This window comes from Cryptomeria japonica, chromosome 2 (genome assembly GCF_030272615.1).
Source record: "Cryptomeria japonica chromosome 2, Sugi_1.0, whole genome shotgun sequence".
Classification (NCBI taxonomy): Eukaryota; Viridiplantae; Streptophyta; class Pinopsida; order Cupressales; family Cupressaceae; genus Cryptomeria; species Cryptomeria japonica.
In genome coordinates this window covers 271,909,460-271,924,039 of record NC_081406.1, presented here as the reverse complement: position 1 = coordinate 271,924,039, position 14,580 = coordinate 271,909,460, and the positions used below count along the sequence as shown (strand labels likewise).

Here is a 14,580-nt window from a genome sequence, read left to right as displayed (position 1 = left end):
TGAGAAAATTACTCTTAAAGTGTCAATTCTCTTCCACTACCTTGTGGACTCTTAGATTTCCAAATGTAACTATCTGGAATATTAATCAATTCTCTTCCACTACCTTGTGAACAGTTTTACATTATGGTCCATGCAGCTTCAGGCGGTGCTTGATCTTCCATCATAGTAATGCTTGGTCTTCCATCATGTTTCCGTTTTCTTTAGTGTTTACATGAAATATTCCACTTTTATTCTATCCTTCACTCCCCCTGCTAAAACTGTATAGGAACGCCTCTTGACATAATGAAAGTAGATGTGAATAAAAGTGTAATAGTTAGAAATGAATGAGAAATGACAAGAGGAAGAGTTAAATGAGTGAGAATAACCAAGCACTAGACTACAAAGTAAGATAAGCCCAAAAATATGTCACTTGTCGATGCATCATTACACTAACATGATTCCATCCAGATAAAAACAAAACTAACATAGAAATAATATGACTTTGGCAATTTCAGTGTTAAAATATGAAATTAAACCTAAAACATTAAATTTGTTTTTAAAAAAATAGACCATATTGTACAAAGAAATCTAAAACGAGGTCTTATCTACCGGCCAAGTAATGGGGCCAAAACGAAATGGAAATCGGCACGCATGTACAAATTCACCATTACAGCTATCAAATCTGCTACGTGGAATCAAACTTCATTGTTGTCATCTATAAACGGATTCCTATTATCCACCCGTTTTGATCCGGAGAATACTCTCGCCCAAAGCTTGATAATCTTTATAAATTTGTAAGGTAAAGATAAAATGATTAAGTGAATTACAAAGTTTTCCCAATGGCGTTCAACAAGAAAAGCTTAGGGCAATGGATCCTAATGATATCAAACTGTTTGGCTTTGTCCATTGGCGGATGCGTGGGCACCTTGTTAATAAGATTCTATTTCTTGCATGGTGGCAATCGCATATGGCTGTGTGCATGGCTACAGACTGCAGGGTGTCCTCTTCTATTTCTGCCCATCTGGATTTCTTCCCGCACAACAAAGTCCTCTGAAAGTACCCATGTAACTCGCAATCTTTGCCTTGCATCGGCCGTAATCGGGGTCCTCACAGGCCTTGATAATTTCTTATATTCATGGGGGCTTGCCTATCTGCCTCTCTCCACTTCCTCTCTCGTAATTGCCCCTCAGCTTGCCTTCAATGCATTCTTTGCATTCTTCTTAGTAAAGCAGAAGTTTACCCCATATTCAATCAACGGTATAATTTTGCTCATCATGGGAGCAGTTATGTTGGCCTTTCATGCCAATGGTGATAGGCCCAAGGGAGTAACAAAAGAACAATATTGGCTTGGATTTTTTGCTGCAGGTTTGGCAGCTGCCCTCTATGGATTCATTCTTCCTCTGATTGAGCTTGTCTATAAGAAAACCACGGTCCGAATAACATATACTCTTGTTATGGAGATGCAGCTTATAATGTCTTTTTCGGCAACAGTTTTCTGTACAATAGGGATGCTTGTGAACAAGGATTTCCAGGCTATTGGGAGGGAGGCAAGTTTATCCGATGTGGGTGAATTCAAATACTACATGTCTCTGGTTTGGACCGCAATCTCGTGGCAGCTCTTCTTCATTGGGGTTTATGGTGTCATATTTTTGACTTCTTCTCTCTGGAGTGCTGTATTGATGTCTTCTTTAACTCCTGTTGTAGAGGTGCTTGCAGTTATCTTATTCCATGAGAAATTCACTGGGGAGAAAGGTATGGCTCTCGCTATGGCTTTGTGGGGATTTACATCTTACTTTTATGGGGAATACAAGAGCTCCATAGTACAGACAAGCAATATGCCGGAGGAGCACAGACAAGGAAGTGAGTCTGCAGTAACCCCTAAAGGAGAAGAGCTGAGTTTGGAGCTGGTTGTTGAGGAACCCAAGTCTGACAAAACCACGTAATCCACAATTTGTTTCAGGTATATGTGCTATGTACTATTTTGTTTTCCATCCAGGCAATGTTTTTGTGCACAATATAGCACAACCCAAGTTATGTACGACCATATGGTGTACAATATAGCACACTATCAAGAAGCCTGGTGTGTTTTCCTGTTGCCCCAACATAAGTTTTAAGATATATACCGGGAAGTTCTGCCAAACTGAAATTTCTATAAAATGTCTTCATTCTGCTTTTAAAAGAACAAAAGAAAAAGCTTGAAGAACAAGAATATTGTATGGTTTTTACTGTTGAGGTGTAAACTCTTCTCATCTGTGTGGTGAGTTTTACTTCCTATCTTTTAATCTCAAGTTTTAGAAAGGGCGTTGAAAAATTAAAGTTTACCTATATTTGGTGAATTATTAGTTAAAAAATTATTCACTATGACTTGTCAAGGAAAATCAATTGTTAAAATCTTCAGTTTTTGCTTATCCTTGTGCAATTAATATGGAAACTACTTTTGAAACTCCTTTCAGAACACTCGTTCGTTACAGACATATTAAGGTTAAGGAAAACCATACCAAATAGAGAGTACCCTTGAAACTCCTAGTATAATATTGTCTACACAGACATAAGGAAGAAAGTAATATCATCATTAAAAAATAATTCCTTCATTTAAAACTATTTGTGGTAGGAGTAATCAAGGTAATATTACAATCAAACAAGTGGCATGTTGTAATATTACAATCAAACAAGTGGTATGTCAAGATTTTTATTGATTCTCTCTAGAAAACAAAGACTCTTCTCTCTTGAAAACAAAGAAGATTAAAATAGAAGATTCTTAGAAAGAAAGTAATATCAGCATTAAAAATTTATTCCTTCATTTAAAACTATTTATGGTAGGAGTAATCAAGGTAATAGTACAATCAAACAAATGCCATGTTGTACAATCAAACAAGTGACATGTTGTAGATAATACAAGGTTTTTATTGATTCTTCTTAGAAAACAAAGACTCTTCTCCTTGGAAAACAAAGAAGATTAAAATAGAAGATAGAATCAAAGTAGTATGGACAAGTGAAATTACCTCTCTTTTCTTATCTAGAGTACATACTTGTTCATACAATGATATTCTCTTTTCTCTTTTCTTATTTAGAGAGCATATTGTCCATACAATGAAATGTGTCTCTACTCTCATTATTTGTGTATTTTATCTTTGCATGTTTTCTAAAGAAATTGCAACTATAACAAACCTAACATAAACACCACTTTCATTATCAAATAGAGTTTTGAAAGTAATCTCATAATCAAATTCTTCATTAAACACTATTTGTACTGGGACTAATAGGATAACATCACAATCAAATAATTAAAGTTAATCTCATAATCTAATCCCTCATAAAAACTATTTTTGGTAGGGGTAATACAAAGCTAGATTATTGCTTAAAGAAAATTAGAAGATAGAATCAAAGCAACATGGATAGATGAAATTAAATGTACCACTCTTTTCTTATCTAGAATACACACTTGCCCATAAAATGAAATCATCCTTTCCTATCTAGAGAACATGCTTCTCCATACAATAAAATGTGTTGTCTATTGTGTATTTTATCTTAATTCTAAACAACATCCATTTCATTTATCTCAATATTAAAAATTAGTATATATATTACGTTAAAATAATGCAACAGGCTTAATATTTCTTGAGGTTATTTTATTAAATTAAATAATGTATTGGCAATATGTATTAACATACCATTACTGGTGGCTTCTTCTCCTTTTCATTCTCTTGTGAAGAATATTTTCTATCTATTCTGGCGGGAGGTCCCTAGATGCTAGGAAAAGCCTTGTTGGCCCTTAAAAAATGGGAACCAGGGTTTCATCCCAAAGACTGGGAATGTAACGAAGCCCCTATCTGGGTCAGACTGCCAGGTTTACCCATGGAATTTTGGGGAGAAGAAAGTTTTGCAAGTATTGCTGCCCACTTTGGGGATCTGATCTCTGTCGACCTAATGACTGCAACAAAAAGACGTCTAGTCTATGTCAGACTTTGTGTTAATGTCAAACAATCCTCTAACCTACCTTCTAAGGTAGATCTCTTCTCCAAGCTCGACAGATGGGTGCAAAAAGTAGAGTATGAATCCATCCCCTTTGTGTGTTTCCACTGCACAAAAGTTGGTCACTGGGCTAGACAGTGCCCGTCTAAGCCTAAGAAGGAATGGAGAAAAAGGAATGAACCGCCCCTAGAAAAGGTGGATTCCCTGGCCGCAGTGCCCCCCTCATCTGTTTTGGATTCTGTTCTAGTTGTCTCTTGTCCTGAACTAGTCATTCCCACTGACCTTGACCCGACCAGCTCGGACCCTAGGGAGATTGTTGGGGTTCCCTCTCCTGTGACCTGTTCTGATGGGGTATCTCCAACCTCTTTTGGATCTTCCCAGGATATTCCCATTCAGTTGATTGTTGATATGGATAACTCCTTTGAGTTGAATCCCCATACCGGCTCCTTTCAAGATCCTCCTCCCGAGGACCCCGTTCCTTTTATCGAGGTCAAGCAAAAAAATAGAAGAAGGAACTCCCCTATTGGCCTGACCCTGTTCCTTTTATTGAGGTCGAGCCAAAAACTAGAAGAAGGAACTCCCCTATTGGCCAAATCACCCCATCTCCTGGGGGGGCCCTAACTAGAAACAGACAAAGAGCGGATTGTGGATCGGATTCAAGGGGGGTGGGGAGACCTTATAATGCAGTTAGCAGAGATAGATAGAGTTGGGTTGCCATTGCAGATGGAGCCCAGAGAACTTTACTAGAAATGGGGATGGGATCCCCCCCTCATGCTAAATGAAGGTCATCTCATGGAATATAAGGGGATTAAACCACCCCCATAAGCATGACCTGCTATCTAACTTGGTTAGAGATCACAAGCCTGATATTTGTCTTGTCCAAGAAAAGAAAAAATGCTTGGTGGTAAAGTGGAAAAACTCAAACTGGCGATTTTTGGAGATTGTTAAAATTGCCATGATTATTGGTTGCAAAATTGGAGCCTTGCCTGATTCCTATCTGGGCCTTCCCCTCTGCCAGGGCCTCGCTCCATCTTCTTCTTTAACACCCTGAGCACAGGAAACTTAAAATTGCCTCAATTATTGGCTGCAAAATTGGAACCTTTCTTGATTCCTATCCGGGTCTTACCCTCTGCCAGGGCTCAGCTCCTGACTCTTTTTGGGCGAATCTTATAGAAAAATTCCTGAACAAATTTGCTAGATGGAAAGGAATTTTGCTAAGCCAAGCTGGTAAGCTCCAACTTCTCAAAGCCTCTCTTCAGAGCCTTCCGGTTTATCCTATGAGTCTCTTCAAAATCCCAGCCAAAATTGCGCATAAATTGGAAAGAATTCAAAAAAAAAAATTATGGACTGGAACTGAATCCAAAAATAGATTACACCATGTGGCCTAGAATCAAATCTACTTGCCCAAACTCATGGGAGGCCTGGATATCCGAAATTTGAGAGACTTCAATAAAGCCCTGATGTCCAAACAACTATGGAAATGTATTAAGGAGACTAATGAATGGACTGATATATTCGAACTTAAGTATCGCATCCCTGATTTCCATAACACTCTGGAAAATTATGAGCTCCCCAACGCGGCTTTTGATTTCTGGAGCAGTATCTTTGGCTCCTCCAAATTTATCTTGCATGGTTGAAGATGGATGCTTGGTAAAGGTACTAGAATCAGGTTTTGGGATGATTGGTGTACTGGTGAGGGCCCCCTATCAGACTCTGTTTGGGCTCCCCCCTTCAAAGAATTATGCCTTAGAAAAATTGGCGCCTGGGTGGCTAATTACATTAGAAATGGTGAATGGTTGGACCTCTCTTCTTTTGATAATGATCTAAGACCTTTGCAACCCTGGTTGAATTGCATCCACATCCCCCGCTCTCATGGGGAGGATGAAGTGTTCTGGAACTTCTCCTCTTAGATGGGAAGTTCAAAGTTGTTGATGCCTACAAGTTCATCTCTAGATCCTTCTCCCCCCCCTATTGGGTGGGTATCTGGAACAAACTCCTAATTCCTAAAATTAACATCTTATTTTGGTTGTTTATGCAGGGTAAAATCTCTACCATCGATAATCTTTGCAGAAGAGGTATTCCTCTCTCTAATAGATGTTTTCTCTGTAAAGAGGCAGAGGAAAATGTTGGCCATCTCCTGCTGCATTGCGCCTATACCAAAGATATTTGGAATCACTTCCTTAACATCTGGAACATTACTTGGGTCTTCCCTATTTCTACTTAGTGAATGTGGTTTGAATGGAAATGCCTTTTTGATAATCAGTCCTTAGGCATTCTTTGGAATTTATCTCTTCCTCATATTGCCTAGGGCATCTGGAAAGAAAGAAATAATAGAGTTTTTAGGGACTTGGAAACTCCTCATTTTGTTGTGGCTATTAGAATACACAATGCGATCAAAGAGAACTTTCTCCATGCCTACCTCAGCCAAAAGAATGCCTCCCCCATTCCTACTCTCCAGGAGGATTGGGATACTATCAATCAGTGGCAAATTGATTAGAACATTGCCAACCCTGTCTACAAAACAAAGCAGTGTAGACAAAATGTTGTTTGGCATCCTCCCCCTATGGGATGGATCAAAATCAATGTGGATGGGTTGGCTAAAGGAAATTCTAGGCCGGCCGAGTGTGGGGGAGTGGCTAGGAATCACTCTAGTCTGCTGGTTTCCATGGTGGCGCTCCCCTTGGGCACCCAAACTAACCATTACGTGGAAGCCAGTGCTGCTCACATTGGGCTACACATGGCTAAAAGAGGGGCTTACTAAAGTGTGGCTGGAGTCCGACTCGCTAAACACTATCAACTGCTTCAGTGGCCGCAGGGATCCTAGCTGGATGATTGCCAGCCTGATCAAGGACCGCCGAAATATAATCAATAAACCGACAGATTTAAAAATCTCGCACATATATCGGGAAGGCAATAAGGTGGCAGATCTACTGGCCAATCTTGCGGTGGGATACGTGGCAACCAACTGGTGGAGTAGCAGGGATGCTTTCCCTGAAAATCTATACGATCTAGCATGTAACGATTACTGCATTAATCAATGATCCCTCATCATGACATGACTGAGTTGATAGGGAAATGACTCCTTCTGTTTTTCCCTAATCACAATCCTAGAAATCTCCTTGGCAACTGGTTTTCCTATCTCATTGTGTGGCTTTTCTGCTACTATTTTGATATCCTCTTGGTATGGCTCGTTTTTTGCATCTAGTTGGTGATAGTGAACTCCTATTATCTGGTGACCAGGAGCATAATGGGAGGGGATAAGAACAGACAAGAGCCCTCTACTTGTGAGAAGTGGAAAAAGAATAAAGATGTCTGGCAGGAAGTGGTCAATGGTGGTCTCGTCCCCTACCTGGACCGGTTTCGTGGCCCCTCTCCTCTAATTACGGAGGCCTTTGTTAACAGATGGAAAAAAGGGAGTCTCAAGGCCTATGGTGCCGATTATCAGATAGATGAAACTTTGGTGGCGACGGTCACTGGTCTGGCTATGACTGGAAGAAGATTTTACTGGGAGAAAAAAATTGGGGAGAAGGATTGTCGAGCTTCTTTGACAAAGACAAGGAGCGCTCCAAAGTCACTGAGATGGCTGATGGTGGCTATAATAGAAAAGACCTCATGGCCCCATGGGCTGATATGGCTGAGTTTATTATCAAATATATTACCCTTGATGGCAGGTATGCAAGTATTTTCTCCTACCATTTCACTATTTTAAATCATTTTCGCCATGGCAAAATTATCTCTGTTCCCTACTATCTTGCCTCCTCCCTTGAGAATAGCTTGGAAAAGCACATGGAAAACCCTAGCAACCCTGTTCTTCATTAGGGAATTATTGTCCTTATCATGGAACACGCCAAATCCCTTGAAATTTCTGCTACAGGAGCTGTAGTTGTCCTGTTTGGATTCATTCTTCCTCTAATTGAGCTTTTATATAAGAAAACCACACGCCGAATAACATACTCTCTTGTTATGGAGATACAATTTATATTGTCTTTTTCGGCGACCGTTGTGTGTACAATAGGCATGATTGTGAACAAGGATTTCCAAGCTTTTGGGAAGGAGGCAAGGTCATTCGATGTTGGAGAAACAAATTACTACATGTGCCTGGTGTGGAACGCAATTTGCTAGCAGTTTTCCTTAATCGGGCTGTATGGTGTCATCTTTTTGACCTCTTCTTTCCCAAGTGCCATATTCATGGCTTCTTTAACTCCTGTGGTGGAGGTACTAGCAGTTGTCATACTCCATGAGAAATTCACTAGGGAGAAAGGTATGGCTCTCGCTATGGCTTTGTGGGGATTTACATCATATTTGTATGGGGAATACCAGAACTGTATACTACAGAACAACAATATGCCAGAGGAGCACAGACAAGGCTGTGAGTTTGTCATCCTTAAAGAAGAAGAGTCGAGTTTGGAGCTGGTTGCTGAGGAACCCAAGTCTAACAAAACCCCATAATCCACTATTTCCTTATTCCTTCAAACATATGTAATGTGTACTATTTTGTTTACCATGCTTGCTATATTGTTGTGCATAATATATGCAGCAGTCTCTGTCCGTATTGGGCTAAAAACCAAGTTAAGATTACACCATATAGTGCTTCCAATTATTTTTCGAAGCTTTCAAGCAGCTCGACCTGTCTTCCTGCTTTCCTAGCAGAACATATAAGTTATGTGCTGGAAGTTCTAGCGACTGAATTTTCTATGAAATGTGTGCTTTTTTTTAAGAACAAAATAAAAAGCTTTAAAGTTTTTACCGTTTTTTATTAAGGTAAACAGGTTTTATAGGGACCCACAACCCAAAAGTTTTACAAAATTCTAGAAATAAGCATTAAAGTCTGAAACCAACAGCCAAAGCAAAATGAAAAAATGGGTCAAGCCCACAAAACAGTCTACAAAAGACCAATGATTAAGGCCAACACAAACAAAGACCTACTGATAAAAATGCACCAAATCTGCATTCTTTTGAATCACTTTCCTGTTGATATCCTCCAACTCGTCCATGATAAATCTGGAGCTGCCTTGCTCCTTGTTCTTGCTGCTGGTATGGGTACACAGACTAGTCATAGTTTGAGATTGAGGCGTCTAACCACCTGCACCCTTCACAATCTTCTTCTGCTTAGTGTCCGAGGGTGTCACACTAGAAATGGGATCAACCCTATAATCCACAATCATGTTGTTGACCCTCAACAAACTTTCTGAACTATTATTCATGGCAGCCTTGCTAATCTCAACCAGATTTTTCAGACTGCCAAGTTGATTTCTACAACACTCACCTCCAAATTCCATATCCTACTTTCATGATTCAATTTTAGCTTGTCCACATCCTCGCTCACTTTTTGGGTCAGTTGGAAGATTTTTTCCAATTTATTTGGTCTCGGATTGTTCATAAAAGTATCAACAATACCCTTAATACCCTCTTTAAGGACTTTGATCTCCATACCCATTTTTCGGAGGCACTCCATCTGACTGTTGGCCGCAAGGGAAATACAATCATCTAGGTCAGGATCAATGACAACCCTCCCATGTTTCCCAGGATCAACATTAATGGGGATTTCAATTTTAATCTCCTTTTCATTATCAATGTTGTCCCCCCCCTTCTAGATTTGGGCTTCTTAGGTCTGGGAAAGATAAAGTCAGTAGGCCTAGTCACCAAATTTTTGTATTTACTAGTGGCCCACCTAGGGTGCTTATTGCGTCTGCTACTACTTGTCCCAGGGGTAAGACTAGGACCCTCACCTATAGGTGAACAATACTTAGGATCATTAGATAAGTCTTGCTCCTGCCAATCCCTGAAAAGCCCACTATCTTCCCCTTCTGAATTCGTATCATAAACTACCTGGACCTCTAGTTTGGAAGAAGAAACATGAGTATTCAAAATAGGGGACGACTTGACTTCATGGGGCTTAGCATAATTCATAATGAGATGAATAAACTCCTCATGGAGGACTGGGTTGTCCACATTCTTAACATGTTTCTCCAAACTATGCTTTAAGGAAGACAAAAGATAAAAAGGGATGGAGATTTTCCTATCATGTCTGAAGTGAATAAAAATAACAAAGTGATAGAAAAAAATGCTTGCATACTGACCATCAAGAGTAATGTATCACATGATCACTTCCACCACATCAGCCTAGGGTGTCTGAAGATCCTTCCGATTGTAACCACCATCAACCATCTTTTGAACCCTATTCTGCTGCTTCAGCTTGTCGAAGAAGGTGGATATGGCTTCATTTGCAGATTTCCTATCTCTATAGAACTTCCTTCCCTCTATCTGCAGGTTAGTAATTTTAGTAATAAAGTCTTCATCAATCCTAAATTCTGCCCCGTAGAGCTTAAGGATACCATTATCCCATCCATTTACAAATTATTCAGTGGCGATTGACGAATACCCCTTCAACCTTTTAATATATGGCACTAGTTCTTCATCCAAAATCTCATTCCAAACTGCAGAGTTCCTTTTCTAGTTTTCAAAAGAGTAGGTTCCATCCTATTCTTATCACCCCCAATGAAATGTACAATTCTGATAAAACCGGAAAGCACACCCAGACCACACAACAACAGACCAACCCAGAAGCAAGAGAAGCCTCTAGAATAGAAGGTTCAATTGGTAGTCGAGAAAACCTTCCACCAGAAAAAATTATCCCAATGACTTTCAGTCATTATGAATTGGTAATGAGTGGCCGCTTAATTCGATGTCCCTTCTAGATAGCTTGCACAAGTTCCTCGAGAAAATTTCCATTTCCATCCACCATTTAGCCTCCATGTAATCCACCCCAAGGTTTTCCATATAATCGATGGGGGCATTCTGTTCCCGATACATGTGCGAAGCTTTAAAGTCTTCCAAGTTGGCAATCATGATATGACAATCCTTGATTAGATGCCTGATTGTCCAGCTTGGCTCCTAGTGTCTGTTAATACAGTTGATTATGTTCATCGAGTCACTTTCCAACCAGACACGGTTAAACCCTTGTCTAACTGCCATCTGTAACCCAATGTAAGCCACATGAGCGTCAACATAGTGGTTTGTTTGGGTGCCCAAAGGGAGTGTCACCGTCAAGATAAGCTTACCATTGTGATTCCTAGCAACTCCCACACAACTAGCCAGCCCAGGGTTACCCTTAGCTACCCCATCAACATTAACTTTACTCCATCCACTAGTCAGAGGGATCCAAATAACATTACTTCTGGGTTGTCTTGTCTTAGCAGTCAGGACAAAGAAATCCCAATTTAAGTTCCATCTCCTAATGATATCAAAATCCTGCTACAACACATCAATCTGAGAGTCTCCTTTGCGGAAAGGACAAGAGGATAGGAAGTTTTCCTTAATACTGTTCTCTATTCTATGTACCACAACAATAGGTGAGGCCTCCCTATCCTTGAAGATCCTATTATTTCTCTCCTTCCATAGACCCCAAGCAATGTGAGGCATCATATAGCTCCAGAGTACCCTAAGAGAGGGATTCCCTGAGGGAAAAACCCATTGGAACCAACAATCCCTAATATTACTTGACCAAGTCCACCTTAACTCCCACAACTAAAAGAAAAAGGCCCAAACTTCAATAGAAATGGAGCAATGTAGGAGGATGTGATTAGCATTCTCCACACTCTCTTTACATAGGACACATCTGTTGGGGATAGCCATACCTCTTTTACAGAGATTGTCAATGGTCAAAACCTTCTCTTGCATAAAGAGCCAAAAAAAATATTAATTTTGGGGATCAGGACATTGTTCCAGATACCAATCCAAAGGGGGTCAAAGACAGGGACATATTGATGATCTAAAAAGTATGAGCCACAGAGAAGACCCCAGAGCGCGAATTACTCCAAAAAATCTCATCAACAACATGAAAGGAGGGAATATGAATACGTGAAAGCCACTCCTGGAGAAGTCAAAGGGAAGTATCAATACTGACAAGATCAATCCTCTCACTCCCGAATATAATCAGCAATCTAGACGCCAACAAGTCTAACACATCTATCCTTGAGACTATTTGCCCATGAGAAGGTGGATAAGGAACCTTCCCCCGCACACCAGTCATCCCAGAAGCGGATATTTCTACCATCTCCAAGATACCATCTCATCCCTTGAGCAATAATATCCTTCGAATTGAAAAAAATCTTCCACACATCAGAAGTTGCACAGGGCAATAGGTAATTCTCCAAGGTATCTTGAATTCCCTGAATATGATATTTATGATGGAATATAGAGATCCATTCATTATCCTCTTTAAGACATCTCCATAATTGTTTGGATAGTAGAGCCATGTTAAAATATTGAACCTGTCTGAGGGCTAGGCCACCAAGCTTTTTAGGGGAGCACACATGTTCCCACGAAAGAAGATGCAATTTGTTTTTAGTTTCAGACCCAGACTACAGAAAGGTCTTTTGAATCTTTTTCATGTGCTCCACAAATTTTGTTGAGACTTTAAATAAACTCATGGAATAGACCGAAAGATTCTGCAATGAGGCTTTTATAAGGAGTGTACCAGCTTGGCTAAGGAGGGCACCTTTCCACCCTGCCAACTTCTTATGAAATCTGTCAATAATGCTTGACCAAAAGGTCTTCGGAGGAAAACCAGGGCATAGAGGTAGGCCCAAATAAGTATCCGACAGAGTGTCAAGTTTACACCCCAAAATGTAAGCAATTTTATTATGTCAATGAGCAGGGGTGTTGAGGAAGAGGATAGAGCTTTTTGGTAAGCTTATCCTCTGTCCAGATCCCCATTCATATAGGGACATAATGACCTTCAAGACTTTAGCTTCCCTAAAATAACTCTCTCTCATAAGTATAGTAACATCAACAAATTGTTGATGGGAACGCACATTATCTTGAGAGGAAGGCTTAAGGCCTTTCAAATTGCCTAGTCTGACTTCCCGTTGAATCACCTTACTCATAGCTTCACAAATTAAGATGAAGAGAAAGGGGGATAGAGAATCACCTTGCAGAATACCTCTTGAGGCAGAGAAAAAACCAAAAGGGGCACCATTAATGAGGATATAAAACTTTGACGTCAAAATGCATTGTTCAACCAACTAAAGAAACTGACTACAAAAACCAAAAGACTACAGGAGTCTTATCAGAAACTGCCAATTAACCCGATCATAGGCCTTCAGAAGATCGAGCTTAAGAAGGAAACCAAGATTCTTATTACAAAAAAGAGAATGGGCGTTTTCATGAACCACAATAATAGAATCCAAAATCTATCGGCCAGGGATGAAACCATTTTGATGTTTCGAAATCAACATAGGCAGGATAGCTTTGAGTCTAAAAACCAAAATCTTAGAGAAAATCTTATAAATCAAATTACATAAGCTAATGGGTCTGAAATCCTGAAAGTTGCTAGCATTAGGTTTTTAAGGGATCAAAAGAAGAAAGGTGGTGTTCAACTCTTTCAAAAGAGAAGGAGAGCCAACGAACTCTCTAGTAGACTCAAAAACATCATTACCAACAATCTGCCAGTACATTTGGAAAAAGAACATCAGAAAACCATTCGGGCCTGGCACTTTGTTCCCTTTAAAGGAGAAAGTGGCTTTCTTAACCTCTTCAAAACTCGGGATTCTGGCAAACTTCTTGTTGATCTCCAGGGTGACCTTAGAAAATATCTCTCGAAGGATATCCTCCTGGGCCTCAAGATCCAGAGGACCATCCTCAGAGAGGAAAGAGGAGAAAAAATCAATGGCTTCCTGACACAAATCCTCCTTCTTATCCACCCACTTGTTGTTAACTGTAACTTCTTAATTATATTGGTAGCTCTGTGTTTCATAGTGATCATATAAATAAAATTAGTATTCTTGTCCCCACTTTTAAGCCATATAGCTCTGGATCTTTGTTTCCAATATTCCTCTCCCTTAGAAATAATGTCATGAAGCTTAGTCAATAGTTCAATCTCTTTATCCATGATGCGAGGATTGTAGCCTGACCCTTGAATAAGAAACTAAATACCACCCAACTCCTTCTTCAGGTTATCCTTCTGTTGAAAAATATTCCCGAATACAGATTTGTTCCACTTTTGAATATGGGATTTAACATTGTATAGTTTCTTAGCAATTCTATACATAGCAGGCCCTTGAATAATAACGTCCCACCATTCTGAAATCTTATCCTGAAGCTCTAGATTGAGGGTCCACATTTTCTCAAATCTAAAGGGAAAAGATCTTCTACCATAAAGGGGCACCATATTCAGGATAATCGGGAAATGGCCTGATCCAATTCTTGAGAGAGAAGACATGGTACAAGAGAAATTTTTAAGCCAATCCAGTGAAATAAGACCTTGATCAAGTTTGACCTGAATAAGGTTCGAACCACTCCTTCTATTAGACCAAGTAAACTTAGCTCCAATAAGATCCAGGTCCAATAAACCAAGAGCATTGATCATATCATAAAGATCCTCTTTACTCTCCTAAGAGATCGAAGCACCACCCATTTTCTCTGAGTTAGAAAGAGGAGTATTAAAATCCCCCACAAGAATCAATCTATCATTTGGGAAAGAAAGACTAGCCTGAATCAAGGAACCCCACAGATTTCTCCTAGCACTTGTCCCATTGGGGGCATAAATATTGGATAAAATCCAGGAAGAACCATCCTTGAGACTAGTGAATCCAGTAGCAATATGATTAGCTGTAAAGCGGAAAATCG

The 14,580-nt window shown here is 39.8% G+C and overlaps 1 protein-coding gene across 1 annotated transcript; it reads left to right on the top strand.

Moving 5' to 3' along the window:
- The first annotated feature begins 750 nt into the window (after positions 1-750).
- On the top strand, positions 751-2,337 carry LOC131056105 (purine permease 1). Its single transcript, XM_057990449.2, has one exon. The coding sequence runs from the start codon at positions 819-821 to the stop codon at positions 1,920-1,922; it is 1,104 nt and encodes a 367-aa protein (XP_057846432.2). The 5' UTR covers positions 751-818; the 3' UTR covers positions 1,923-2,337.
- The last annotated feature ends 12,243 nt before the right edge of the window (positions 2,338-14,580 follow it).

Bases quoted from the DNA above. Each gene is read 5' to 3' on its own strand.
- LOC131056105 (XM_057990449.2), top strand. From the start codon at position 819: ATGGCGTTCAACAAGAAAAGCTTAGGGCAATGGATCCTAATGATATCA.